Source organism: Lepidochelys kempii, chromosome 1, assembly GCF_965140285.1.
Source record: "Lepidochelys kempii isolate rLepKem1 chromosome 1, rLepKem1.hap1, whole genome shotgun sequence".
NCBI lineage: Eukaryota > Metazoa > Chordata > Testudines > Cheloniidae > Lepidochelys > Lepidochelys kempii.
Window position 1 is genome coordinate 211,993,999 of NC_136380.1, and position 22,365 is coordinate 212,016,363.

The following is a 22,365-nucleotide window of genomic DNA, read 5'->3' on the forward strand; positions in this document are numbered from 1 at the left end:
CCTGTTACCTTACCCAGGGAAAAGGGACCTACTTAACCTGGGGCTAATATATCTGTCTTCTATTACTCTCCTGTAGCCATCCAGCCCAAACCTGTCACAATACACAGAGAACATGAAACAATGGGTGTTACTATACACCCTGTTACGAGAGCGATCAGGTAAGGTGAGCTATTACCAGCGTGGGGGGGGGGGAACCTTTTGTATTGATAATCAAGATGGGCCATTTCCAGCACAAAACTAGACAAGCCATTTACAACACATACTTTGCTTCTCTACAAAAGAAAAAGGACACTAAACTATCTAAACTACTACATGCCACAAGGGGCCACAACAATGGTTCCCTTAACCCACGCAGCAATATTGTTAATCTATCCAGCTATACTCTTAGCCCAGCAGAAGAATCTGTCCTATCTTGGGGCCTCTCCACCCCCACAAACATGATATAGTTCTGTGGTGACCTAGAATCCTATTTTCGACGTCTCCGATTCAAGGAATATTTCCAACACACCTCTGAACAACATACTAACCCACAGAGACCTTCCTACTAACACTACAAAAAGAAGGATTCTGGGTAGACTCCTCCTGAAGGTCAAAACAACAGACTGGACTTCTACATAGAGTGCTTCCGCTGATGTGCACAGGCTGAAATTGTGGAAAAGCAGCGTCACTTGCCCCATAACCTCAGCCGTGCAGAACACAATGCCATCCACAGCTTCAGAAACAACTCTGACATCATAATCAAAAAGGCTGACAAAGGAGCTGCTGTCGTCATCATGAATAGGTCGTAATATGAACAAGAGGCTGCTAGGCAGCTCTCCAACACCACTTTCTACAAGCCATTACCCTCTGATCCCACTGAGGGTTACCAAAAAAAACCACACCATCTGCTCAAGAAAAAAAGCCCTGCCCTGAAAAAGCACAAGAACAAATCCGCACAGACACACCCCTAGAACTCTGACCTGGGGTATTCTATCAGCTACCCAAGATCCATAAACCTGGAAATCCTGGACGCCCCATCATCTCAGGCATTGGCACTCTGACAGCAGGATTGTCTGGCTATGTAGACTCCCTCCTCAGGCCCTACACTACCAGCACTCCCAGCTATCTTCGAGACACCACTGACTTCCTGAGAAAACTACACGCCATCGGTGATCTTCCTGAAAACACCATCCTGGCCACTATGGATGTAGAAGCCCTCTACACCAACATTCCACACAAAGATGGACCACAAGCCGTCAGGAACAGTATCCCTGATAATGTCACAGCAAACCTGGTGGCTGAACTTTGTGACTTTGTCCTCACCCATAACTATTTCACATTTGGGGACAATGTATACCTTCAGATCAGCACCACGGCTGTGGGTACCCGCATGGCCCCACACTATGCCAACATTTTTATTGCTGACTTAGAACAACACTTCCTCAGCTCTCGTCCCCTAATGCCCCTACTCTACTTGCACTACATTGATGACCTCTTCATCATCTGGACCCATGGAAAAGAAGCCCTTGAGGAACTCCACCATGATTTCAACAATTTCCATCCCACCATCAACCTCAGCCTGGACCAGTCCACACAAGAGATCCACTTCCTGAACACTACGCTGCTAGTAAGCGATGGTCTCATAAACACCACCCTATACCAGAAACCTACTGACCGCTATTCCTACCTACATGCCTCCAGCTTTCATCCAGACCACACCACACGATCCATTGTCTACAGCCAAGCTCTACGATACAACCTCATTTGCTCCAACCCCTTAGACAGAGACAAACACCTACAAGATCTCTATCAAGCGTTCTTACAACTACAATACCCACCTGATGAAGTGCAGAAACAGATTGACAGAGCCAGAAGAATACCCAGAAGTTACCTACTACAGGACAGACCCAACAAAGAAAATAACAGAACGCCACTAGCCATCACCTTCAGCCCCCAACTAAAACCTCTCCAGCGCATCATCAAGGATCTACAACCTATCCTGAAGGACGACCCACCACTCTCACAGATCTTGGGAGACAGGCCAGTCCTTGCCTACAGATAGCCCCCCAACCTGAAGCAAATACTCACCAGCAACCACACACCACACAACAAAAACACTAACCCAGGAACCTATCCTTGCAACAAAGCCCGTTGCCAACTGTGTCCACATATCTATGCAGGGGACACCATCATAGAGCCTAATCACATCAGCCACACTATCAGAGGCTTGTTCACCTGTGCATCTACCAATGTGATATATGCCATCATGTGCCAGTAATGCCCCTCTGCCATGCACATTGGCCAAACTGGACAGTCTCTACATAAAAGAATAAATGGACACAAATCAGATGTCAAGAATTATAACATTCAAAAACTAATCGGAGAACACTTCAGTCTCTTTGGTCACTCGATTACAGACCTAAAAGTGGCAATTCTTCAACAAAAAAACTTCAAAAACAGATTCCAACGAGAGACTGCTGAATTGGAATTAATTTGCAAACTGGACACAATTAACTTAGGCTTGAATAAAGACTGGGAGTGGATGTGTCATTACGCAAAGTAAAACTATTTCCCCACCGCTTCTTCACACGTTCTTGTCAACTGCTGGAAATGGTCCTCCCTGATTATCACAACAAAAGGTTTTTTGTTTTTTTGTTCCCCCCTCCCCGTCCTGCTGGTAATAGCTCACATTACCTGACATGCATCCGATGAAGTGAGCTGTAGCTCATGAAAGCTTATGCTCAGATAAATTTGTTCGTCTCTAAGGTGCCACAAGTACTCCTTTTCTTTAAGTCCATTAATGCCTATTAGCCAGGATGGGTAAGGAATGGTGTCCCTAGCCTCTGTCAAAGGGTGGAGATGGATGGCAGGAGAGAGATCTCTTGATCATTACCTGTTAGGTTCACTCCTTCTGGGGCACCTGGCATTGGCTACTGTTGGTAGACAGGATACTGGGCTGGATGGACCTTTGGTCTGACCCAGTATGGCCATTCTTATGTTCTTATGTTCTTAAGTGGCTCTTGTTGGAGGGAAGCACAGCTGATACCCAAAGCCTGGGACACCAAGAGGTGAAGGCTCAAGGCCTAAGACCTGGAGGGGGAGCACTCAGAAGAGACCACATGAGGGGACAGAGGCACAGCTAGCCTGGAGCTACGATAGTGTTTTTTTTATAAGATAGGGAGACTAAAGCATATTTGTACTTGGAGGGAAAGGCACGTGCTGAGAGAGATTGCGAAGGAGAGTGAGAGGGGGTGAGGGAGTTAGGAGGAGTCACTTGGGCAGGAAAAGAAGAGGGGATAGAGGAGGACAGCAGGAAGGATGTCTCAGTGTGTGGCAGAGGAGCAGGAGGAAAGTGTACTGGGAAGTGGGGAGTTCATCCTAGATCTTATTGATAAGGCTCTTGTTCAAAACAAATTATTCTGGGGCAGTTCCATGGCCCGCGTTCTACAGGAGGTCAGACTAGATGATCACAATTGACCCTTCTGGCCTTGGAATCTATGATTTTTTTTCTTTGAGGACATCAGCAAGGAAAGGGAGGAGGGAACAGGATAGGGAGGATCTGAGGAAGGAGACCAAGGGAGTGAAGAGGAAGCAAGAATTTGATAAAGGAGGAGAAGTAGAGACATTTAGCTAAGAAGATGGCAGAATTAGAGGAGGAAAGAGGGACCTGGGTCTGGAAAACATCAGCATCGTTCGTTATGAGACCGTCACCAGAGAGACTCAGCAGCACAAGAACAAGGGTATAGAAAATAGCTGTTGGGGGGTCAGGAAGGAAATTTTGTCAGGAAGGATTTTTCCCTGATGTATTCTATTTTGTTTTTGTCTCCTTATTCTGAAGCATCAGAGAGGATCATGGCAGGATATGTGACACCAGATAGGGTGGGCCAGTGCTCTGAGGCAGTACTGAGAATTCTCTCAGGTGCCTGGCTGGCAGGTTCTGGCTCACATGCTCAGGGTCTGACCAATCATCATATGTGGGGCCAGGAAGAAATTTTCTCCAGGGAGGGGTCTGCAGCATGGGATGTGGGTCACTTGCTGGAATCAGCTGTGTATATGTCACCTAGTCAGTTCCTTGACACAGTGCAGGGCCTCAGGCATTGGTGGCACCTTGGTCTTTCCTACTCTCCGCTTGTGGCTTACCATAGTTTAGTCTCTTGAGGGCTGAAATACTTTAATCCAGGTTATTGGACTGAAAGAGGGGGTAACTGGGTGGATTTTTGGCCGGTGATGTGCAGGAAATCACACCAGAAGATCTTCTATGACTGTGGGTGAGCCAGGCCATTATATTTTTCAGTGTAAGCAGGTGTAGGCTGGATCAGTACTTATATGGGAGACCTCCAGCAAATACCCACAATGCTACAGGTGTGCTCTCCCTATCTGAATCAGTACTAATACGCCAATGCCTCAGTATGATGGGAGGGGGGTGCCATGCTGCACATTTCATCTGGCATGTAAAATCAAAGTCCTGGCCCCTTGTGGTCACTACAGATTCCTTGGCTCTTTCCTCCATGAGCTGTGCTGTTAATCCCTGGGTCCTGAACATGCCATGATTTAGGCAATTCCTTTCTAGTTCCTTAAAGTTTCAGCTTGGTCACTGAATTCCTTCTAATCTGTCCTAAATGCTGTTCAGTGTTGCTGTTTGACTATTCAACATATGCTATACATGACTCCAGAGTAGGGTTGCCAACCCTCCAGGATTGTCCTGGAGTCTCCAGGAATTAAAAATTAATCTTTCATTAAAGATTAGGTCATGTGATGAAACCTCCAGGAATATGTCTAACCAAAATTGCAGCTTTCTAACTGCAGAAAACTGATCACCCTTGCCCTGCCTTTCCCCAAGGTCCCACCCCTGCCCCACCCCTTCTCCGAAGCCCCAGCCCCTGCTCACTCCATCCCCACTGCCTCCGTTACTTGCTCTCCCCCATCCTCATTCACTTGCTCATTTTCACCTGGCTGAGGGTGGATTTTTATGAGCTTGTGCTGTGCAGATTTTTCTATACAGTGCAAGACAGTATTATTTTGTGTTTATCTCCCAAAAGGGGTGTAAATGTGAGTGCTGGGGGAGTCCTCTCTCACACAGAGCTGACTTCAGTCTGTGCCTGCAGTGGGGTGTGGCCCTACCTGTGTGCGTATGCTGCAAGAGGCTGGAGAACCTAATTCAGCAAAGCAGTGAGAGGGAACCCAGGCTGTTCAAGCAGGAGAGGCTCAGTGAAATCCCAGTACATCAGGTGGCATCCCAGAAAGGGGGTCCAACCCATCACACTGGGGATGAGGGGTTTGGGGTGCAGGAGGGAGTGCTGGGCTGGGGCCAAGGGGTTCACAGTGTCAGAGGAGCTCCAAGATGGGCAGGGGGTTGGCGTGTGGGAGAGGTTCTGGGCTGAGGCAGGGGATTGGGGTGTGGGAGGGGGTACAGGCTCTGGGCTGGGGGTGCAGGCTCTGGGGTGGGGCCAGAAATGAGGGGGTCAGGGTGTAGGAGGGGACGTGAGGCTGGGGCAGAGGGTTGGGGTGCAGGGGGGTTAGGGTTCTGGCTGGTGGTACAGGCTCTGGGGTGAGACCAGGGATGAGGGGTTTGGGGTGCAAGAGGGGGCACCGAATTGGTGATGAGGAGTTCAGAGTGTGGGAGGGGACTCAGGGTGGAGGCAGAGAGTTGAGGTGCAAGAAGTGGTTCAGGGTGTGGGAACCGCAGCCAATGGGAGCTGCAGAGGCAGCAACTGCGGGTGGGGGCAGTGCGTGGAGCCCCCTGGCTGTCCCTCTGCCTAGGAGCTGGAGAGACATGTCACAGCTTCCCAGGAGCCTCACAAAGTCAGGCATGCAGGCTGCCTGCCCCGCTGGTGCTGCAGGAGTTCCAGTCAAAAATTGGATGCCTGGCAACCCTACTCCAGTCTGGATGAAGCAATCTCTGTATAGGCACAGCGTGCAAGTTTCTTGAAGAACTTGGTGGAAGGAAGGTGCTTTTTAATTATTAAAAAATCCAGGTGGGAGTGGAAGACAGTGAAATAAAAACAGCTGGTTCCTATAACAGTGATTTTAATATTGACAGAACCTCATTGGTGCCAAGGCATGAATACAATCTGCACTCAGCACCCTTCAGGAAGCTCTACCACATTGCAAGCATCTCAAACAATAGTGCAAGAGATTTCAGAAGTCTTTATGACATCACCAAGACTTCAGCCAATAGCATGTTGGATTTCACAAGACTGCCTGACATTGTCAAGGCTTCACCCAATAGTGAAGGTGCATATGGAAACCTTAGAACATCAACAAAGCTTCAGTCAATGGCACAGAGGCTTTGGGAAGCTTTGATGATGTCACCAAGAATTCAACCATTGCTATGGCAGTTTTGACATCACGATCCTTTATGACATCACAATGATTCAGCCAATGATGTGTGGGTGTTTGGATACCTATATGACATCACTGAGCCTTCAGCCAATAGGATAGTGGCATTCAGAGCCTTTACATCCCTGTTATCTTTTTGATCCAGTCTAGGTAGTTGATGACCTTGGTGTAGAAGCCATAGCTCTTGTGACAGCCGATGCCCCAGGAGACGATCCCGGTGGCTATCCAGCGCTCACTCTCTGAATCCTGCACAGCGAAGACACTCCCACTGTCCCCCTGGCAGGTATCTTTCCCCCCACTGGGCGAGCCAGCACAGAACATGTTCTCAGAGAACACCATGGCCTTCCCATTGACCTCCTTTTCCTGCAGCCATTTCTTGCAGGATCTCTGGTCACCCACTGGCAGTGATACATACTTCAGCCGGTCTGCAAGAACGTTTTTCTCTACCCCAAAACCGCTCACGTAGCCCATGTATCCTGTGGTGTAGAAAGTGCTGTTACTAGCATCTGGGAGGCAGACAGGCAGCAGGTTGGGGCCCAGTGGCACTGGGTCCCGCAGTTCGATTAGTGCAATGTCCCCACTGAAGTTGTTCTCATCATCAGGATCATAGTCAGGATGCACGGACACGTTGCGGACGGGGTGGTTACCCAGCTCGTGGATCTTATTCACCTCCGTGTGGCCAAGGAACACTTCGGCCTTCTTAGCCACCTCGGCAGGGCTCATCCTCCCAGCTGTCTCTGTCTCTGACCTGTGTTCCTTGGGATAGATGGTGTGAGCAGCTGTCAGGATCCAGCGGTCACCCAGCAGCGCCCCACCCCCGAGCCCAAATATGTTTGTTTTCGCCTGCCATGGGAAGCTTCTCGGCGGTGCTGTGCTGCCACCGATGATCCGCTGGATTCCAGTGACGGGATTGTCTGGCTTCCCACACACTGTGGGGAGGGACAGGAACCAAAAAGGCTATTACATACTCTCTTCTCTGGCTGTCTCTCTCTTCACCCCATACCTTTCAGTTCCCTGCTCCCCTGCTCTCATGCTGTCTTTCCATTTGGATTTCTCCGTCTCCTGCACTGCCACCTCCCTCACAGACAGTCCCACATTACTGTCAGTTCCACTTCTCCATCTCTCTCTCCCTCTCTGCTTGTCTCCCTTGGTTCATGCTGACCCTGAAGGCATATTGCTGAGTGCTGAACACAGTGAGATGTTCCCTACTTACCTGGTAAACACATGGGGATGTCCTCATGGCCGCCTTGGTCTGCCCAGGAGCCCTGAGCGGAGCAGTTGTATGTATCTGAGGGAAAAGAGAAGATAATGAAACCAAGGATTGCAGGGAGCGATCATCAGGCACAGGGGGAACGGGGAGATAGTCCCTCTGTCTAGGGCACTGGAACAACCCCACCTGGCATGCTCTGCTCAGCTCTGGGCCCCCCTCAGTTCCAGAGAGATAGTGACAAGTTTGAGGGAGCTCAGAGAAGAACCACAGAAATGCTCAGAGGGCTGGAGGGGATTGAGGGGTAATGATATGCTCATTGAAAGTTATATTATTCAGTCACTAGATGACCTGAGTGCTGAATAGAGTTCAGGGTGTGATCTCAGGTAAATTTGAGCTGGTTTAGCTGTATGCGTCATGTACAGCTGGTTTGTCTAACACATCCCTCCTGTGTAAGAAGGACTGGGATTCCTTGATTCCACATATCATGACACTGAGTTCTGGGAGAGATTCAAAGAGCTAAGTCCACCTGGCATGGAACAGTCATGACTAGAGAGGGGGTGGGAAAATGTGAGTATCTTTGCAAGTGTCTGATGGGTTTAAAATCTGAAGATTTTTTTTTTGAGTGGTTGGGGGGAGGTGAGAATAGGTTGAGACTGAGCCAAGGCAAAGGAGCTCAAGAGTCTTCCCCCTGCACTGGGAGCCAAAGGGATGCCAGAGCCCCATTCCAGAGCACAAGGAACTAGGAGCATGGGGAATGGATAGGGGGATGTTTCTAGCCTAGGCCCAAGGGGCTACGTGGGGAGATGGGATCTGAGGGAGCATAGCAGGCACCGTCCCCAAGCACACCCCCCACAACTGTCCCCAAGCACACCCCCATGTGGCACAGCATGGCCCTGCAGTTCCACTGCCCCCATCCCCCTTGGGTCTTGCAATGGTTTACTCTGAGATCACAGTACTTAGACCAAGATTACCCCTTTACTGGCTTATTTATTAACTTTTAAACAGAGCACAGAACTCTTTAGCTCCTCACCCCCACCCCTCTCCTGGGAGCCTGTGTGCTAATTCAGAGACAGGCCCCCTCTCTTAAAAGGTCAGGAGTCCCACAGCCCCCTCCTGGGCCTGTGTAATAATTTAGGCAGGCTTACTCTCCTTGCATTCAAGAGTTCCACCGCCTTCCTTCCAGTACTGTGCTAATTCAGGCCAGCTGCAGCCTTAAAGCAGCTTCTCCCAGCTGGCCCTTTTTCAATTCATTTCTTCCAGCCCCCCTATGAGGAAAGCTCAGCACCTCCTGTTAGGAGAGACGAGGCAGCAAATACGCTGCCCTCCTTCCCAAGGCTCATCCTAATTGGCCGGGAGTAAAGGGAGCCTTGCCTCCACCCTACATTAGGAGGCTCCTGATCCCAGGCCCTTAAAGAGATAGTAGTCTTGGTTTTCCCCAAACACTAATTCCCCGGGACTGCTTCCTTTCTCCTGTATCTGCCTCTGCCATTCCCCAGGTCCTCGTGTTCCCCCAAACTCCTGGATCCTGAAGGAGCCTGGCCATGGAACATAGGTTGACTGATGTATAGACTCTCTACTGCCCTTAAACAGGACGGATCACCCTTGTTACCAATACTTTCCTAGCTCAGATTGCTATGGCTCTTCCTGGGTCAGAACTCACCGCTCCCTCTGTTGGTGACTATGCGGTAATAAGGCTCCTTGCACCGGTAGGTGATCACTGACTGGTAGTCATTGTTCCCATGTTCGCTAACATAATTGAAGGCCCCGTTGGTGAGATTTTTGGGATCACCACAGTTCACAACTACAGAAGAGAACAAGGAGAGGAGTCAAGGGGGAGCCACAGTGCTCACTGCAGCAGTGAGGTTCAGAAACTCATGCTCGACTCAGTTGGAGCCCATGATGTGACGGAGGGATGGGGACTGTTCATGAGCCCGCTGGAGGGGATGCAGGGCCAGTCTCCATTTGGCAGAGACTAGAGTTGCTTAGAAAATGGAGAAAAAGGCACACAAAAATTCAAAGTTGTTCAAACCTGACCTATTTTTTAATTTAATGACACTTTATCAACATTTTTATCAAAAAGGGTTACATATTTCAATAATAATTCTGATTAAAGTAATGAAAATATTGCAAAAACCAAAAGAAAAAAGAGAAGATCAATAGGGTTTTTTTGCAATAGTTTTTAAGGGGGGAGGCTATTTTTGTACTAAACACGTTTTTATTTTAAAAATGTTACCCAACCCCAGTGGAAAGCATGGTGGCCATTTGACACCCCCCTGAGTGCAATGATTTTGGGGAGGGGTGGACTCAGTCTAGGGCCCAGTAGGACCTATGCCTAAGGACCACAATGCCTAAGATACTGCCAGAACTGGCATTTATGAGTCCCCTTGCTGACAATAGAAAGGCCAAGGACTATGTGGGTTATAGAGGATGTACTCCCCACTCACCCCCTGGGGTCAGGTATCGGTTCGGGGGGATAATCCATGTGTGGGGGTGGGATTATTGACTCACTTTCACACCGGGGCATGGGTCGGTGCCAAGTCCCATCATCCTGGCAGACAGCAGTGAAGGATGCCAACTTCTGGTCACCCTTCAGGAAAAAGAAGAGAAGAGCTGAGGACCACATGTAACCTCAGGTTCCTGCCCCCAACCCCAAATCATGGGGAGGGAGCCTCATGTCTGCCTTCTCATTGCTGTCCAACTCTGCTCCTGATGTCCATCTCAGTGCCCTTCTGTGACCCATGAACCTTTCCTCCTTACCCAACCTTCTACCCCTCCGTCACGCATTGGCCTTGGCTACCCCTATTTCAGCAGGCTCATGCTGCAGCCTCTTTATCCCAGCCAGAAAAACTTGCAGTCACCAAACTGGTAAGCTCTGATTCTACCCCAGAGACACCTACTCCTGGGGATGGGGCACCTGTTCCTGTGAAAAGGCAGGGAGCGAAGAGGGGGGAGGAAATTGCAAGGAGGAAAAGAGGGAGAAGAGACTGGAAAGGAGGAGACTTCGGCAGAAGAGAAGAAAGGAGAAATGGAGAAGAGAGCAGAAGGGTGGGGAGAAGAAGGGTCTCACCTCCATCAGTTCATACCCAGTCTGGCAGCTGACAATGAAGTAGTCACGAAATCTGTACAGGGGCTGCAGGTCTTTGATGAGGGTAAATTGGTCCTTTGGCACAGGCTGTGGGCACCGGATTCCTGTTGGGGAACACGCAAGGCTTTAGCAAGCAGCATGCTCAGGCCTGGAGTAGCTCTGGGAAGGGAGCCACTTACTCTCTGAGCTGTAGTGGATCCTCCACCCATGACTGAACCCTGACTCATCTGTGAAGAACAGCACATCCACCGCATTGCTGTTGGTTTCGATGCTGCCAGGCGACACCTTGCCACAGAACTCACCAATTTCTCTCCCACGTGCCTGGATCTGGAGAGGAAGAAAGCCAGAGCTAGAATCACACCAACAGGCCTCTCCACACCAGTACCCACTCCTCCCCTGCATCAGGCCAGACCAAGGGGCCCATATGCCCCAATGCCCCTCAGTGGGCCTGTGACCCATCTACTTTGGGGTCCCCATTGCCAGATCAAACTAATGGGCCAGTCCCTGCTTCTCCCAGCCTGGGGTCAGACCTATGGGTCCATCTAATCCTGAATCTGGGGAAGTGGAGAAGGATGAGGGATGAGGAAGTAAAATGGAGCAAAGAAGGACGTTTTCTGGTTAGAATCCAGGAATCACCCCCAGCACTGAGGGGTCTTGGAGGGGCCCAGAGCCCCATTGCACAGGATGCTGGGGACTAAGTACCCCGGAGGATGGACTGGGGAAAACAACTTTGCTGTGGACCTTGGGCATTCCCGCTTTTCTAATCTCTGCTCCCTCCTGCCAGCAGTGCTGGCCCTGAGAACTTCCCTGGGAGAAGCAGTTTGTTATGGTCTGATGGCAGGTGGGACACAGGTTTGGACTGGTTTCCAGTACCTTGAGCTGGTCGTAGGGACAGTGGACCTGCTGGTGATCATCGATATCAAAGGGCTCCAGGAACTTGAGGGTGATGGCCAGCCCCCTGTCCAGGCGGATGCTGTAGTTGCACCGCAGCTCCGCAGGGTAGGGCAGGGGGTATTCCGGGCTCGACAGGTACCCAGAGGTCTCTGTGAACAGCTCACTGCTGCACTCCACTTGGGGAGGAAAGAGAGCACCAGTTACAATGGATACAAAGGAGGCAACCTCTCGTCCCACCAATTGCTTCCTAGGTCATTCCTCTTTCCCTTTCCCCTCTGGGTGGTGTCGAGCTGAAGAATGAAATTGTTTATTTTCTTTAATTACTATTATTAATAAGACTCCATATTGTAACTCAAACTCCATTTTAAAAAGCTTACTCCATTTTGGAAAATGCTGCTGTAATCTTATTAGTTTAGTTTAGATGTGTGAATGAGGTATGTATGGATAATGGAATCAACCTCCAGCCCCAGCCTGTCCTGATGAAATAAAGTGTAAACACCAACAGCTGAAAATTCAGACAACAGCCCTAACAAAGTAAGAAGAGTCCACCATCAAAAGAAAAGAACAAAAGTGCAATTGAAGGAAGATCAAAGCCAGGTCAGAGGCTGAAAGTCACGTCTGCAATCACACCGAACTCAGAGGCAGCATGACACAGCAAGACCTATAGACTCTGGATTCAAACTAAAAGCCTATAAAAAAGATTGGTGAGATGGAAGACTTTGGGTAACGTTCTGCTGCCAACATTGAAGGTCATTGGTGCATGCCTGACAAAGACCCAGCCCTTCCTCGTGCCCGGCTTTCCTGGCCAGTTAGCCGCCACGAGCTATGAACCGAAGCTGCGAAATCAAGCCATGGACTCAAGCTATGTTCAGGACTAGTAACTATCCAGTTGCTGCAGAACATTTGATATATGTGTGTGTGTGTATAGGTATTAGGTATTAGCTATTGGTCATAGATCAAATTGTTATCATAATAAACGTGGAATCTTGCCTTGTCCCCTGAAACACTCTTGTGTAGTTTTATCTGCATAACAGCAGCTCCCACACTGGGTCCTATTCCCCTGTGTCAATCTCTGCACCTTTCACTCACCTCGGCAGGAGTGGTGGTCGCTCTGCAGCTGGTAACCAGGGCGGCAGGAGCAGATGTAGCCACCCACATAGTTGTGGCAGAGGTGCTGGCACAGAGGCCCCTCGTCTTCCTCAAGGGCATTGCCATGGGCACACTCATCCAGATCTGAGGGGAGAGGGGGTGCCAGGCAAAGAGAAGAAAGAGTTAAACCTGACTGAAAGCTCTGTATTGGTGGTGCTGTGGGTCTGGCTACTGTCCTGGGGTCTCTGCCTGTTGGGGATGGGGCCCAGGGCTCCTCTGCATTCTCCTGGTGAGGAGCAGCCCTGTGTACCCTTCCTGCATGGTGTGGAGCTCTCATACTCACCCACAGCTTGGTAATAGGCCAGGAAGCCCTTGTAGGGGATAAGGGTGCCGTTCTCTTCGTTGGAGAAGTCAGAGTGGAACATCATCCTCATCCGGTTCCCTTTGGACACAAACTCCCTGACTCCTGGGTGGTTGCCTGTGGCTGAGCCTAGTTGGCCACAGTACCGGCCCAGGTCCTTCTTATCTGCTGTGATCTGTCCAGGAGAAAGTGGGAGGGGAAATCATGAGAATTCATGAAGTTCAACTTGCTCCATGTATCACCATTACCTGGTCTATGCATTTCCAACTCCCTCCCTCTCCTTTGTGCCTGTTGGATAGCAAGGAGAACCTGCTTGCTGTTGAAAAATGATTGTGTCCTGAGGTCACCAGCTTCCCCTCCCCAGCCCTACCCTAGGTCTCTGCTGCACGCACCTTGACGTAGTCATAGAGACAGGACTCAGACGGCTCCAGGTCGAACTGCCAGAAGTTCAACTTCACCACAAAGCCCTTTGGGACTGTAATGTCCCAGGTGCTGATGTTGTTGTTGGGGTACGGCTTGGGGTAACTGGGGGATGTGATCTCCCCAAAAAGCTTCCTTGGGGTTGGGCTGGAACTGACCACTCCAAAGAGGAGAGACCCCCACAGGAGGAGCCAGGGGAGCCTGTGAACACAATGTACATGGAGCATGAGTTACAGACCAGCCATAGATCTGGGCCATATTCAACCAGTAGAAACTTCATGGGAGCCTCATGTGTAGTCCAATGGACCCCTGGGTACACTGGGTATCGACCAGGTGTTATAGAGCCAATGGAGACATAGGAGACATTGAAGAGACCCAAGATCCAATCAGGTACCAGTTGGGCATCAGGTACTAGCCAAGAATATGGTTCCCTCAGACCAGGAAGCCATTTCAAGGGAAACTAGGCACGAACCCCATGGGCCCTGGCTATTTGTTACACACCAGCCATGGACCTGGGTCTCTTGGAACCAGGGGGAGGAACAGTAAGAGATCCAGCCTTATAGGCTCTGAAGGTTTCCCTCCACCTGGCTTTGGGCCACCTGATTCAGCTTGTGTTTGTTAGCTTGGGAGCTTGCCCAGCTCAGCAGTTCAGGGTCCAAAGGTCCTCAGTATGGCGGGGAGTAATCCCCAGCCATGCCTGGGTCCCTCTCCTGTGACCCCCTGTTGAGGGAAGGGGTGGGGCCTGTGCAAGGTCTAGCTAATATTCTCTCCCTTTCCACAGGGTGTGGTATGGAAATCTGGGCAGGTTAGTTGTCCCTTCACATCCTGGTCCCAATCTCGGGGTTACTTGGGGAGTGAGGCCATTACGCTCCTCCAAAATACACTCATTCCCCTTCCCTGGAAGGAGATCAGCCAGGGGAGATTCAAACGCTGCACCACTTCGAACAGGAGGATTAATGGGATAATAGTGGGACATGGATTTAACCCCGTCCACCTCTCATCCTTCCCCAAGGAGTTGGACCCTTCAGTCTTCTCCCCCATAAAGATGCCACCACCTCCCTCCCCAGGCCAGATTGGCAGCACTCACATGTTCTTAGTCTTGTCTGATGTGTGTATGTCTCTCTCTCTCTCCCTCCAAGCGCTCTAACCAGGCGAGTTGTAATCAAATGCAAACTCTTAACCCTGCCAGATCTAATTCAACGAGGTGGGGGAAGACCCAGAGGAGAGGGACGGAAGAGAGACAGTTAGGTTACAAAGCGATTGGCAACGTGAATGGGTTTCATTAGTCCACATTCTGCTGCCCTCTGCTGTCTCTTTGCTGGAACTGTGGCCATGAACTTTTTTTTTTTAAAGCAAGATCCAACAGAGTTGTACACATTTGTGTGTGTATAGATAAGGTTGCTCAAGAGACACTTAACTGGAAATTTCCCTATATTAAAGTGCAATTTTGGGGGGAGTTTTGTTTTTAAAGGTATCATAAAAAGGAAAAAGAAATAGGAACTGTGTTCTTCCTGCCCTTCGTTTTTGAGGCATTTTTCTGTTATGGGAAGAAGGTTTGAAATGTTATTCTTAAAAAATTTAAAAACTGCTCCTTTTTACCTTAGAAATATCAATACTGCCAGGTCTTTGCCTTACTGTTTTGCTGAAGAGCTCCTCAGAGGTGTGAATCAGCAGCTTCCTTGATGAGGAAACAGGAATGTTAAATCTTTAACAAAGAGAAGTTTTCTTTCAGCTGTTTCTTCTGCATTTGTGTTAAATAAGTGTTAATGATAATAAACAAAGCTCAGAGAGTTTAAAACACTATGAATACAAATACCTTCCTCTCTCCCAATTAGTCAGGCCTCTCTGGTTGTTCTGCAGTTGTCTACAGAGTCTTCCAAGGGAAATAGGATGTACAAGAACTGAATTATGAATGTGAAAAAAAACAGTAAAAACAAACAATTTTTCAGGCTTTCTTCATACAGTAGGGAAGAAGGCTCAAGCCCAATATTATTGTTCCTCTGTACATGAGCTTTCAGTTTAGATTTTCCTGGCTTTCTAATGTTGGGGTCTCTAAAATGTCAATGATGTCTTACAGATTTTTCTTTAAAGACACTGATACTTCTCAAGCTTAACACTATTTTTCTGGGAATCCACAGTAAAGAGTCCAAGTCCATGAAAAGAGTCACAACAATGAAATAATGTAAGTGTCCGAGGGTGAAGGAAGCATTTTGAGATGTTTATGCATGTGTATTTAAGGCTGTAGAGAAACTGTACATTATATATATTGTTATATTGTCTGAAAAAGAACATGTGACCCTGTAATTAATGACTCTCATAATAATGTACACACACAGGACCAGAGTTAAGGTTAAATGGGCAATATTAACTCTGGCATTTCCTGACTTTTGAGTGCTTTCCTGTGCATGATGCACATTCTCAGGCAGCCCCAATCAAGGCCCTGGAGGGAAGCTCTCTGGCACAGGACACCATCAGGAATGAAGCTCACATCCAATGGGCACAATCTGTATGGAAGTTTTCAGCCATAGGACACTGCTAGGAGAGAAACTTATATCAACGCGGCACCAGTAGGAGGGAAGCTCACAGCCACAGGGCACCAATGGGGCCCAGTTTAGGGTCATAGAGCATTATTGGCAAGGAAGCTTGTAGCCATAGAGCATCAAAGTTTGCAGCTACAGGGCACTGTTTGCAGGGAAGTTTGCTGCCACCAGACATGATGACAAGGAACCTTGTTCCCCCAGGGCACTGCTGGGAGGGAAAGTGATAATACCCATGGGAATGACACCCATAGGACACTGTGTGAAAGCAGCTCATAACATCAGCTCGTAACATAACATCTGGGTCTCCCACAGTCTTACAAAGGAACATCACTATGTGAAATGCAATTGTGTGTGTGGAAGGAGCCTAAGACTAGAATAGGGTGAGTGCGGAAGTGTGTGTGCTACAAGTCAGGTCTGGGGTTTACATGTTCATAAAGAAGGCAGAAATGTTTCAATACTAGGCCAGATGCCTCTCTTTTGTGGCCTCAGCATGCCATGGATGTGAGAATCTGTTTGCATGTGGCTGTCATGCCATTTCACTTCCATGGGAGTAGCTGTCTTTACAGCCGGTTACAGCTCCTAACCCTCTCTGTTCTCATGTGTACTTAGCATTGAGATTCTCCTCATAGGCTGATGGTTTCCCTGCAAAGCAGCTGTCTTGGGAATGCTGGTTTTGAATTCAGCTGTTGGAGAGAACATGAACTTTCCAGCTTAAAAGAGTCACTTGGACCTTTTGTGGAGGGCACAAGTAACCCTGAAAATTCTCCAAAAGCTTAATTTTCCAGAGGCTTGCTGGGCTCCCACCAGGGTGTGTTTATCAGGGACCCCCTCCCTCTGAGGCACTGCTTTCAAATGAATCTTTTACCCTACAGGAAACTTTCCCTTCCTCACCTGTACTCCTCACCCTTGGATTGCAGGGAGAGGCTGTTAGCACAGAGTGACTGGGGCAGCCAAGGTGAGGCAGATGGAGTGAGGGAGGAGAAGAGTCCATTGCCGGGGGCATGGGGACCAGTTCCAGTTTTTCTCCTTCAGTGGGAAGAAAGGTCCTTCCAGGGTTGCCAATTTTTGGAATGTTGTAATAGTAATGTGTCCCATGAATTTTACATTTATTTTAAAGCCCCAGCTCCTGGGGGTCATGAGTCTCTCACCTTTCATTTTAAATAAATGAATTTCTAATTTCTAACCCTCAGTGTTGCAAAGAAAAGGTTGGAAATGTGACCCCTAAAGGTACAGAATTCCAAAAGCAAATACAGAGAAAACATTTATTATTGTATAAAATCCCATGACTTAGAATCCCTGTGATTTTGGGGGGTCTAACTCATTATTTTTGACTGTTTGGGCTGGTAATGTTGCTTCCCAGATGGTCTTTGGTTCCAATTCAGTTCCAATCCAGAGAGGGACTCAGAGGTTAAGGGAAGAGGGAGGTGCTGGATATCAGCAGTGGCCACTAGGGGTCAGCATGTGTCCTGAGAATGCTGGGGGTCCAGGTTTATAGGGCAGGATTACTCTCCTTCTGATGAATGGGCAGAGATGTGCTGACCATGGAACCCTAGCTTCCTTCTGACCACGAGAGGTCTGGCCCCTGCCCTATTCTCCACCCCCCGCCCAGCCTGAAGAGAGCACAAGGTGAAGGTAGCAATGGGATCGCTCAGGCAAGACAAGCCCTAGGCCCCTCTCTTCACCAGCTGCTCCACAGCCCTGCCCCTGGGGGTGAGGCAGATTCACTTCCCATTTGGGCCCAGTTTCCCCCTTCCATCTGGAGTTCAGACAAGCAGTGACTGCACCACTCCACCTTTCTCCACCCCTCCCCTCTGGCTGCGATACCAGAGCTCTTATTCTGAAAGGATCTCACTGAAACCTGAAGCCACATTTCCCTCCCACTCCACAGACAGACCTCCCTCACTTCCCCACCCCCATGACCTCCCTCCTTCTTTTCCTTCTCACACTGATTGGGACCCCCCCTCATCCCACAGACTGCCCCAGCCATCAGAAATTCCCCCTCTCTTTTATTGTCCCCTCACTTCTTTGCAGACAGATCTGGGGCTCTCCTCACTGTGGAATTCGCCTGTGGATGGGTCTCAACTTGTCTGCACAGCACATCACCATGGAGCACTAACCCCTGGCCTCAGCTTCTCTCCCAGCACTAAGGAGTAGGGACCAGAACGGAGAACCAAATCTGGGTCTCCCATATGACAGCACAGGGCCAGGGCACTAACCTTTAAGAGGCACCAAAACCAACTCTGCAGGGCTCCCAGTCCCCAGAGAGTGAGAGAGTGGGCTGGAGAATGTAAGCTGGGTGTCACATGCTTTGGCATCTAGATGCAAGATGAACGTAGACAGTAATAAGGAAACACAATTCAACAGAGGTTTTGGCCACTTGTATTTTTTATTCCAAAGCAGGGAGGGGGGGAGCAGATTTGATAGCTTTGGTCTTGACTCTGCAATGAAACTAGTTCTGTCCAAATGGGTTAGTGCCCAGTACTGGGAAGGTGTTGTGGTTACTTCACTTTCTGAAAGATCTGTACACAAACCTCATCTTCTGCTGTCATGCGCTGGGAAGAAGAAAGGGAGGGAGGGAGATAAAAGAAGAGACTTTGGGCAGGTCTGCTGGGGCTTCTCAGTTCAAACCCACAGTTCTCATGCTTTCCAGTCCTGGCTCCCCCTGCACACAGCACTGCCAATGCCCCTCAAACCTGACCCACACCAACCTCCCTGCTATTCCAGTCCTGGCTGCCACCTGCATGCAGCTCTGCCAGTGCCCCATAGCTCTCCCAGTGCCCCAGAGCCCTTACTCACAGCCTCCCTGCTATTGAACCCCTGCCCCCTATGCAGCTCTGGCAGTGCCCCATAGTTGTAACCCACAGCCTCTCTGGTATTGTATTCCTGCCCCTCACCCCACACAGCTCTGTCAGTGATCCATTGCCCTTACCCATAGCCTCCCTGTATTTCCATTTTTCTCTTTGTGTCTTAAGAGGTTTTGCTGAGGTTTTAAGTGTCACAAACAGGAAACCTTGTGTCTGATTCATCTCTTCCCTTTTCCTCTCACAAAGCCCCAGGAGCAACAGTCAAATTTCAGGGCAGGGCAGGGACATTGGCCGATTCACACTGAGCTCAGCCTAGTCAACTTTTGAACCCTACAGAAGGATGTTTGTGTGAAGTGGCTGTTGCCTGGAGAAACTCTGCATAACCTATGGGGCCTAGCTTGGGATCCAAGGAGGGGAGGAATGATCATCCCATTCTGAGCCTCTGGCATTCCCCTAGTGAATCCCCTCTTGAGACTCCCCTTTCTGGGGTGTTAGTGTGCCGCACCCTACTCAGAGCTCCGTCTCACCAGATGCAGATGGTCCCCCTCTAGCCAATGCCTCCAGCCCCGGTTCCTCTTCTCTCCTTGCTGCTCACATACCAGCTGATCCCCTTCCCAGGAGACGACTGTCTGAAAGGGGTTGGGGGAGAGACAGGCAACACTGTCAGGCATAGGAAAAGACCTTGTCTGCTTCTTTGTACTGTCACCTTTCTACACTGACCCACTACCTGCCCCTCCCTCTAAGACATTTTCAAATGCAGCTCCTGTTTTGAAGGGTTTTTTTGTTGTGTTCCTAACTTTAGATCCCTTGGGTCTGTTTCTCATGTATGCTGAGCAACCTCAGTATCTTATCAGGTCAGACATTTCATGACATGCGATGAATCTGTTTGTTCCAGTAGATAAATCATCTGACTTTCTGATTTTTTTCAGGGCATTGCTGCAGGGGATAGATTTAAGGGTATCTGGGTCCTGAAATTTTAGACTTCTGGGCTCTATTGTTTATTTAACCTTAACTCTCATTTCCCTGCTCATCACACATATTCATCATTAGACCTGCACACATTAGCTATTAGCCTGTCAGATCCAGCATAGCTCTGAGCTGAAGTCTACTCTGGCTCCTGCATCAGAAACAGGATTGTTCTGATTATTAGGCAAAGCCCGGGCCACTGACCACAGTCAAGCTGCCCTTTAAGTCGCTGGTCTGTCCTCTCAGCCCTCTCACCAGGCACTTGCGTCCATCCACTGGCCCCAGGTCCTCTTCAAACTCCTTTCCCAGGTCAAAGTCCATAATGTAGTTGCGCAGTGAGGTGATTGTGCGGATGGTCATGTGATCTCCAGCATGGATTATCTCCTTGTCTGGCTTCAGGAAGCAAACCAGTTTTCTCAGGGCCACATTAATGTCTAGGTGGGGTGAGGTGGAGGGAACAGATAATGGGGTGTTGGCAGCAGTGAGCTTCCCATAGCAGTGCCCTTCCCTGCTCCTCCTTGGTTCTCTTGCTACATTCTCCTTAATGACCCTCACTGCCCAATCAATACATCTCATTTTCTTCTCCAAGCAGGTTCCACCTGCCCAATTCAGACTGCCCACCCCTCCTGCACAGACTGGGTTCATAGTCAGAGAGTTTAGGGCCAGAAAGTCCCACCAGATCATCTAGTCTGACCTCCCATGTATCACAGGTCACCAACACCACTCAGCACCCACACCCTAAACTGGACAACCAAAATTAGACCAAAGTATTACAGACTGTTGTGTGCCACAGGCAGAGAATAGGAGGGACCAGGGTGCACCACCTGTGTCTGAGGCCCCACAATGGCAGGGAAGTGATTATGTGAGAAATAACGGGAAAATCCTGGCTAGTGACCCACACCCACACGCTGTAAAAGAAGGCAGCTTGTCCCCCCCCCCGTCACTGCCAAGCTGACCTGGGGGAAGATTCCTGACCCCACATAAAGTAATCAATTGGACCCTGAGCATGTGAGCAAGAACCAGCCAGCTAAGCATGTGAGAGAGAATAATCAATGCCACCTCAGAGACCTTGCCCGCACAACATCCCATCTCCAGCTGGGGCCATCTCTGATGCTTCAGAGGAAGGAGACAAAAAAGCCCCAAATCCCAGAATACATGTGCCCAGGGACAGGCGGGGTTCTCTTCCTGACCCCTGCAGGTGACTGGCTGAAACCCAGAAGCATGAGATTTTAGGAAGATCAGACATAAACCAGAAGGGAACTCAGGGCTACCGAGCCCTGCTGTCCGCCATCACAAACAACCCATCTTACAATCCCTCTTAAATTTCTTCAGCTCTTTCGAAAAACTAATTGTTTGCTTCCCCCATCCCTAAATCCTGCTGGGAAACTGTTCCAGAATCTTACTCCTCTGATGCTTAAAGTCAACGGGATGGGGGAGGGGGGGGTCGAAAAATCCCACCCCCCTTGGGGTGCCCTGGGAGGTGACATCTTTGGAGAGGGAGGAGTGGAAAAGATAGAAGGGGGAAGCAACCAGGGAAGGGTGTGGTTACCTAAAGCCCGAAGGTAACCGTCCATGTTGTCTTGGGAGACGAATCGATAATAGCCGGTCAGATTGGGAGGCATCACAGGGCAGATGGGCAGAATTGATGGTTGGAATGAGATAAGGGAAGGAGAACAGAAGGGATGAGACCGAGACAAAGCTGGGGACCTTGGACTCCCTCCTCCTCGTTAGTTCCTTTCCTGCTTTCTCTCCCTTAGTCTTGGGGTGGGAGGTGTTATATAGCAGCCCTATGGACAGGCGTCTTGCTGCCGTAAGAGTCCCATCATTCCTTACTGGGGAACACAGAAAGGGCTGGGGCTGGCTATGTTCCTGCCACCTCCACTTCAGTGTGGGAAGGACCAGGGGGAACAACAAGCGATCAGACACCAGGCTGAGCTTCCCGGGCCATCCACACTGGAATTTTTAACTCATGGGTGCCAACCAGGAAGTGTCTGGCCGGCGTCCTCTCTCCATAATTCGGACAGAGTGAGCTTACTCACAGCAGTGCTCTGTCACTGCCCAACTCGGGAGACACCCCGGCAGCTGTGAGCTTCCCCACGGCAGTGCCCTGTCACTGCCCAACCCGGGAGACACCCAGGCACTTACTCCCTATCAGGTTGAGCTTCATGACTGCTGTGGCCAGGGCTGCTGACTGAGTCTGGGGAACCATGGGAAATTGGAGAGCCCTGCTATTTCGTCCCCTCCCAGCGCAGGTGCCCTCCACCCTTCACACACAGCTCTACCGCTGCCTCTCAGCACTACGCTGCAGGGCCCCCGCTATTTCAATCCACCCGCCCCCCGCCGCGCTGCCAGCGCCCCTGCAGAGCCCCTCACCAGGGGCTCTGGAACAATTTGTTTAGTGCGGGTGTTGAGAGCCTTTGAACCAACCTGTGAACCCTGTACAGGATGGAAACCACTTCAAGTCAGGGGGTGCAGCAGCGCCCCTAGTTCCAGCACCTCTGCCCCTCACCCCCAGGCTCTGCTCCCCCAGCCTCCTCGAGCTTGCAGCGAGGAGGAAAAGATTGTCTCCCACCCCTGTGCCTCGCCTCCCCACCATTGGTCCCTTCCCCCCCTGCAGCACCTGGCTCCCGCGCCCATCGCATTGGCTGCTGGCGCCCATCAGTCAGTGCTGGGCTCTG

General features: G+C 49.9%; 2 protein-coding genes across 6 annotated transcripts; both read right to left on the minus strand.

The window, feature by feature from the left end:
- Positions 1–5,989: 5,989 nt before the first annotated feature.
- Positions 5,990–14,573, minus strand: C1R (complement C1r). The gene is made up of 11 exons (XM_073312138.2): positions 14,465–14,573; positions 13,350–13,578; positions 12,940–13,132; positions 12,597–12,740; positions 11,487–11,683; positions 10,793–10,940; positions 10,596–10,717; positions 10,037–10,115; positions 9,189–9,329; positions 7,532–7,606; positions 5,990–7,247 (listed from the first exon to the last, which is right to left on the minus strand). Coding segments are annotated over exons 1-11 (2,142 nt in total). The 5' UTR covers positions 14,467–14,573; the 3' UTR covers positions 5,990–6,435.
- Positions 14,574–18,284: 3,711 nt separating this feature from the next.
- Positions 18,285–22,344, minus strand: RBP5 (retinol binding protein 5). Of its 5 annotated transcripts, none has more exons than XM_073312243.1 (5): positions 22,308–22,344; positions 21,237–21,266; positions 19,943–20,121; positions 19,249–19,350; positions 18,285–18,469 (listed from the first exon to the last, which is right to left on the minus strand). In XM_073312243.1, the coding sequence occupies exons 1-5, from the start codon at positions 22,327–22,329 to the stop codon at positions 18,416–18,418; spliced, it is 387 nt and encodes a 128-aa protein (XP_073168344.1). In that variant the 5' UTR covers positions 22,330–22,344; the 3' UTR covers positions 18,285–18,415. The 5 variants fall into 5 exon arrangements, with proteins under 5 accessions (XP_073168344.1, XP_073168351.1, XP_073168370.1 ...); XM_073312250.2 differs by lacking the exon at positions 22,308–22,344 and adding an exon at positions 22,115–22,237; XM_073312269.1 differs by lacking the exon at positions 22,308–22,344 and adding an exon at positions 22,115–22,236 and having other exon boundaries at positions 19,943–20,080.
- Between the last annotated feature and the right edge of the window lie 21 nt (positions 22,345–22,365).

What these genes read in the sequence shown, in the direction of transcription:
- C1R (XM_073312138.2), bottom strand. An exon ending in GTCTCTATGACTACGTCAAG is followed by an intron (nt 13,133 to 13,349) that starts GTGCGTGCAGCA and finishes TCTCCTGGACAG; the next exon opens with ATCACAGCAGATAAGAAGGA. An exon ending in GATCCACTACAGCTCAGAGA is followed by an intron (nt 10,718 to 10,792) that starts GTAAGTGGCTCC and finishes GTTCCCCAACAG; the next exon opens with GAATCCGGTGCCCACAGCCT.
- RBP5 (XM_073312236.1), bottom strand. Translation starts at nt 21,309, where the DNA reads ATGCCTCCCAATCTGACCGGCTATTATCGATTCGTCTCCCAAGACAAC. An exon ending in CGGTTACCTTCGGGCTTTAG is followed by an intron (nt 20,122 to 21,236) that starts GTAACCACACCC and finishes CACCCCACCTAG; the next exon opens with ACATTAATGTGGCCCTGAGA. An exon ending in AGGGGGACCATCTGCATCTG is followed by an intron (nt 18,470 to 19,248) that starts GTGAGACGGAGC and finishes TCTTCTTCCCAG; the next exon opens with CGCATGACAGCAGAAGATGA.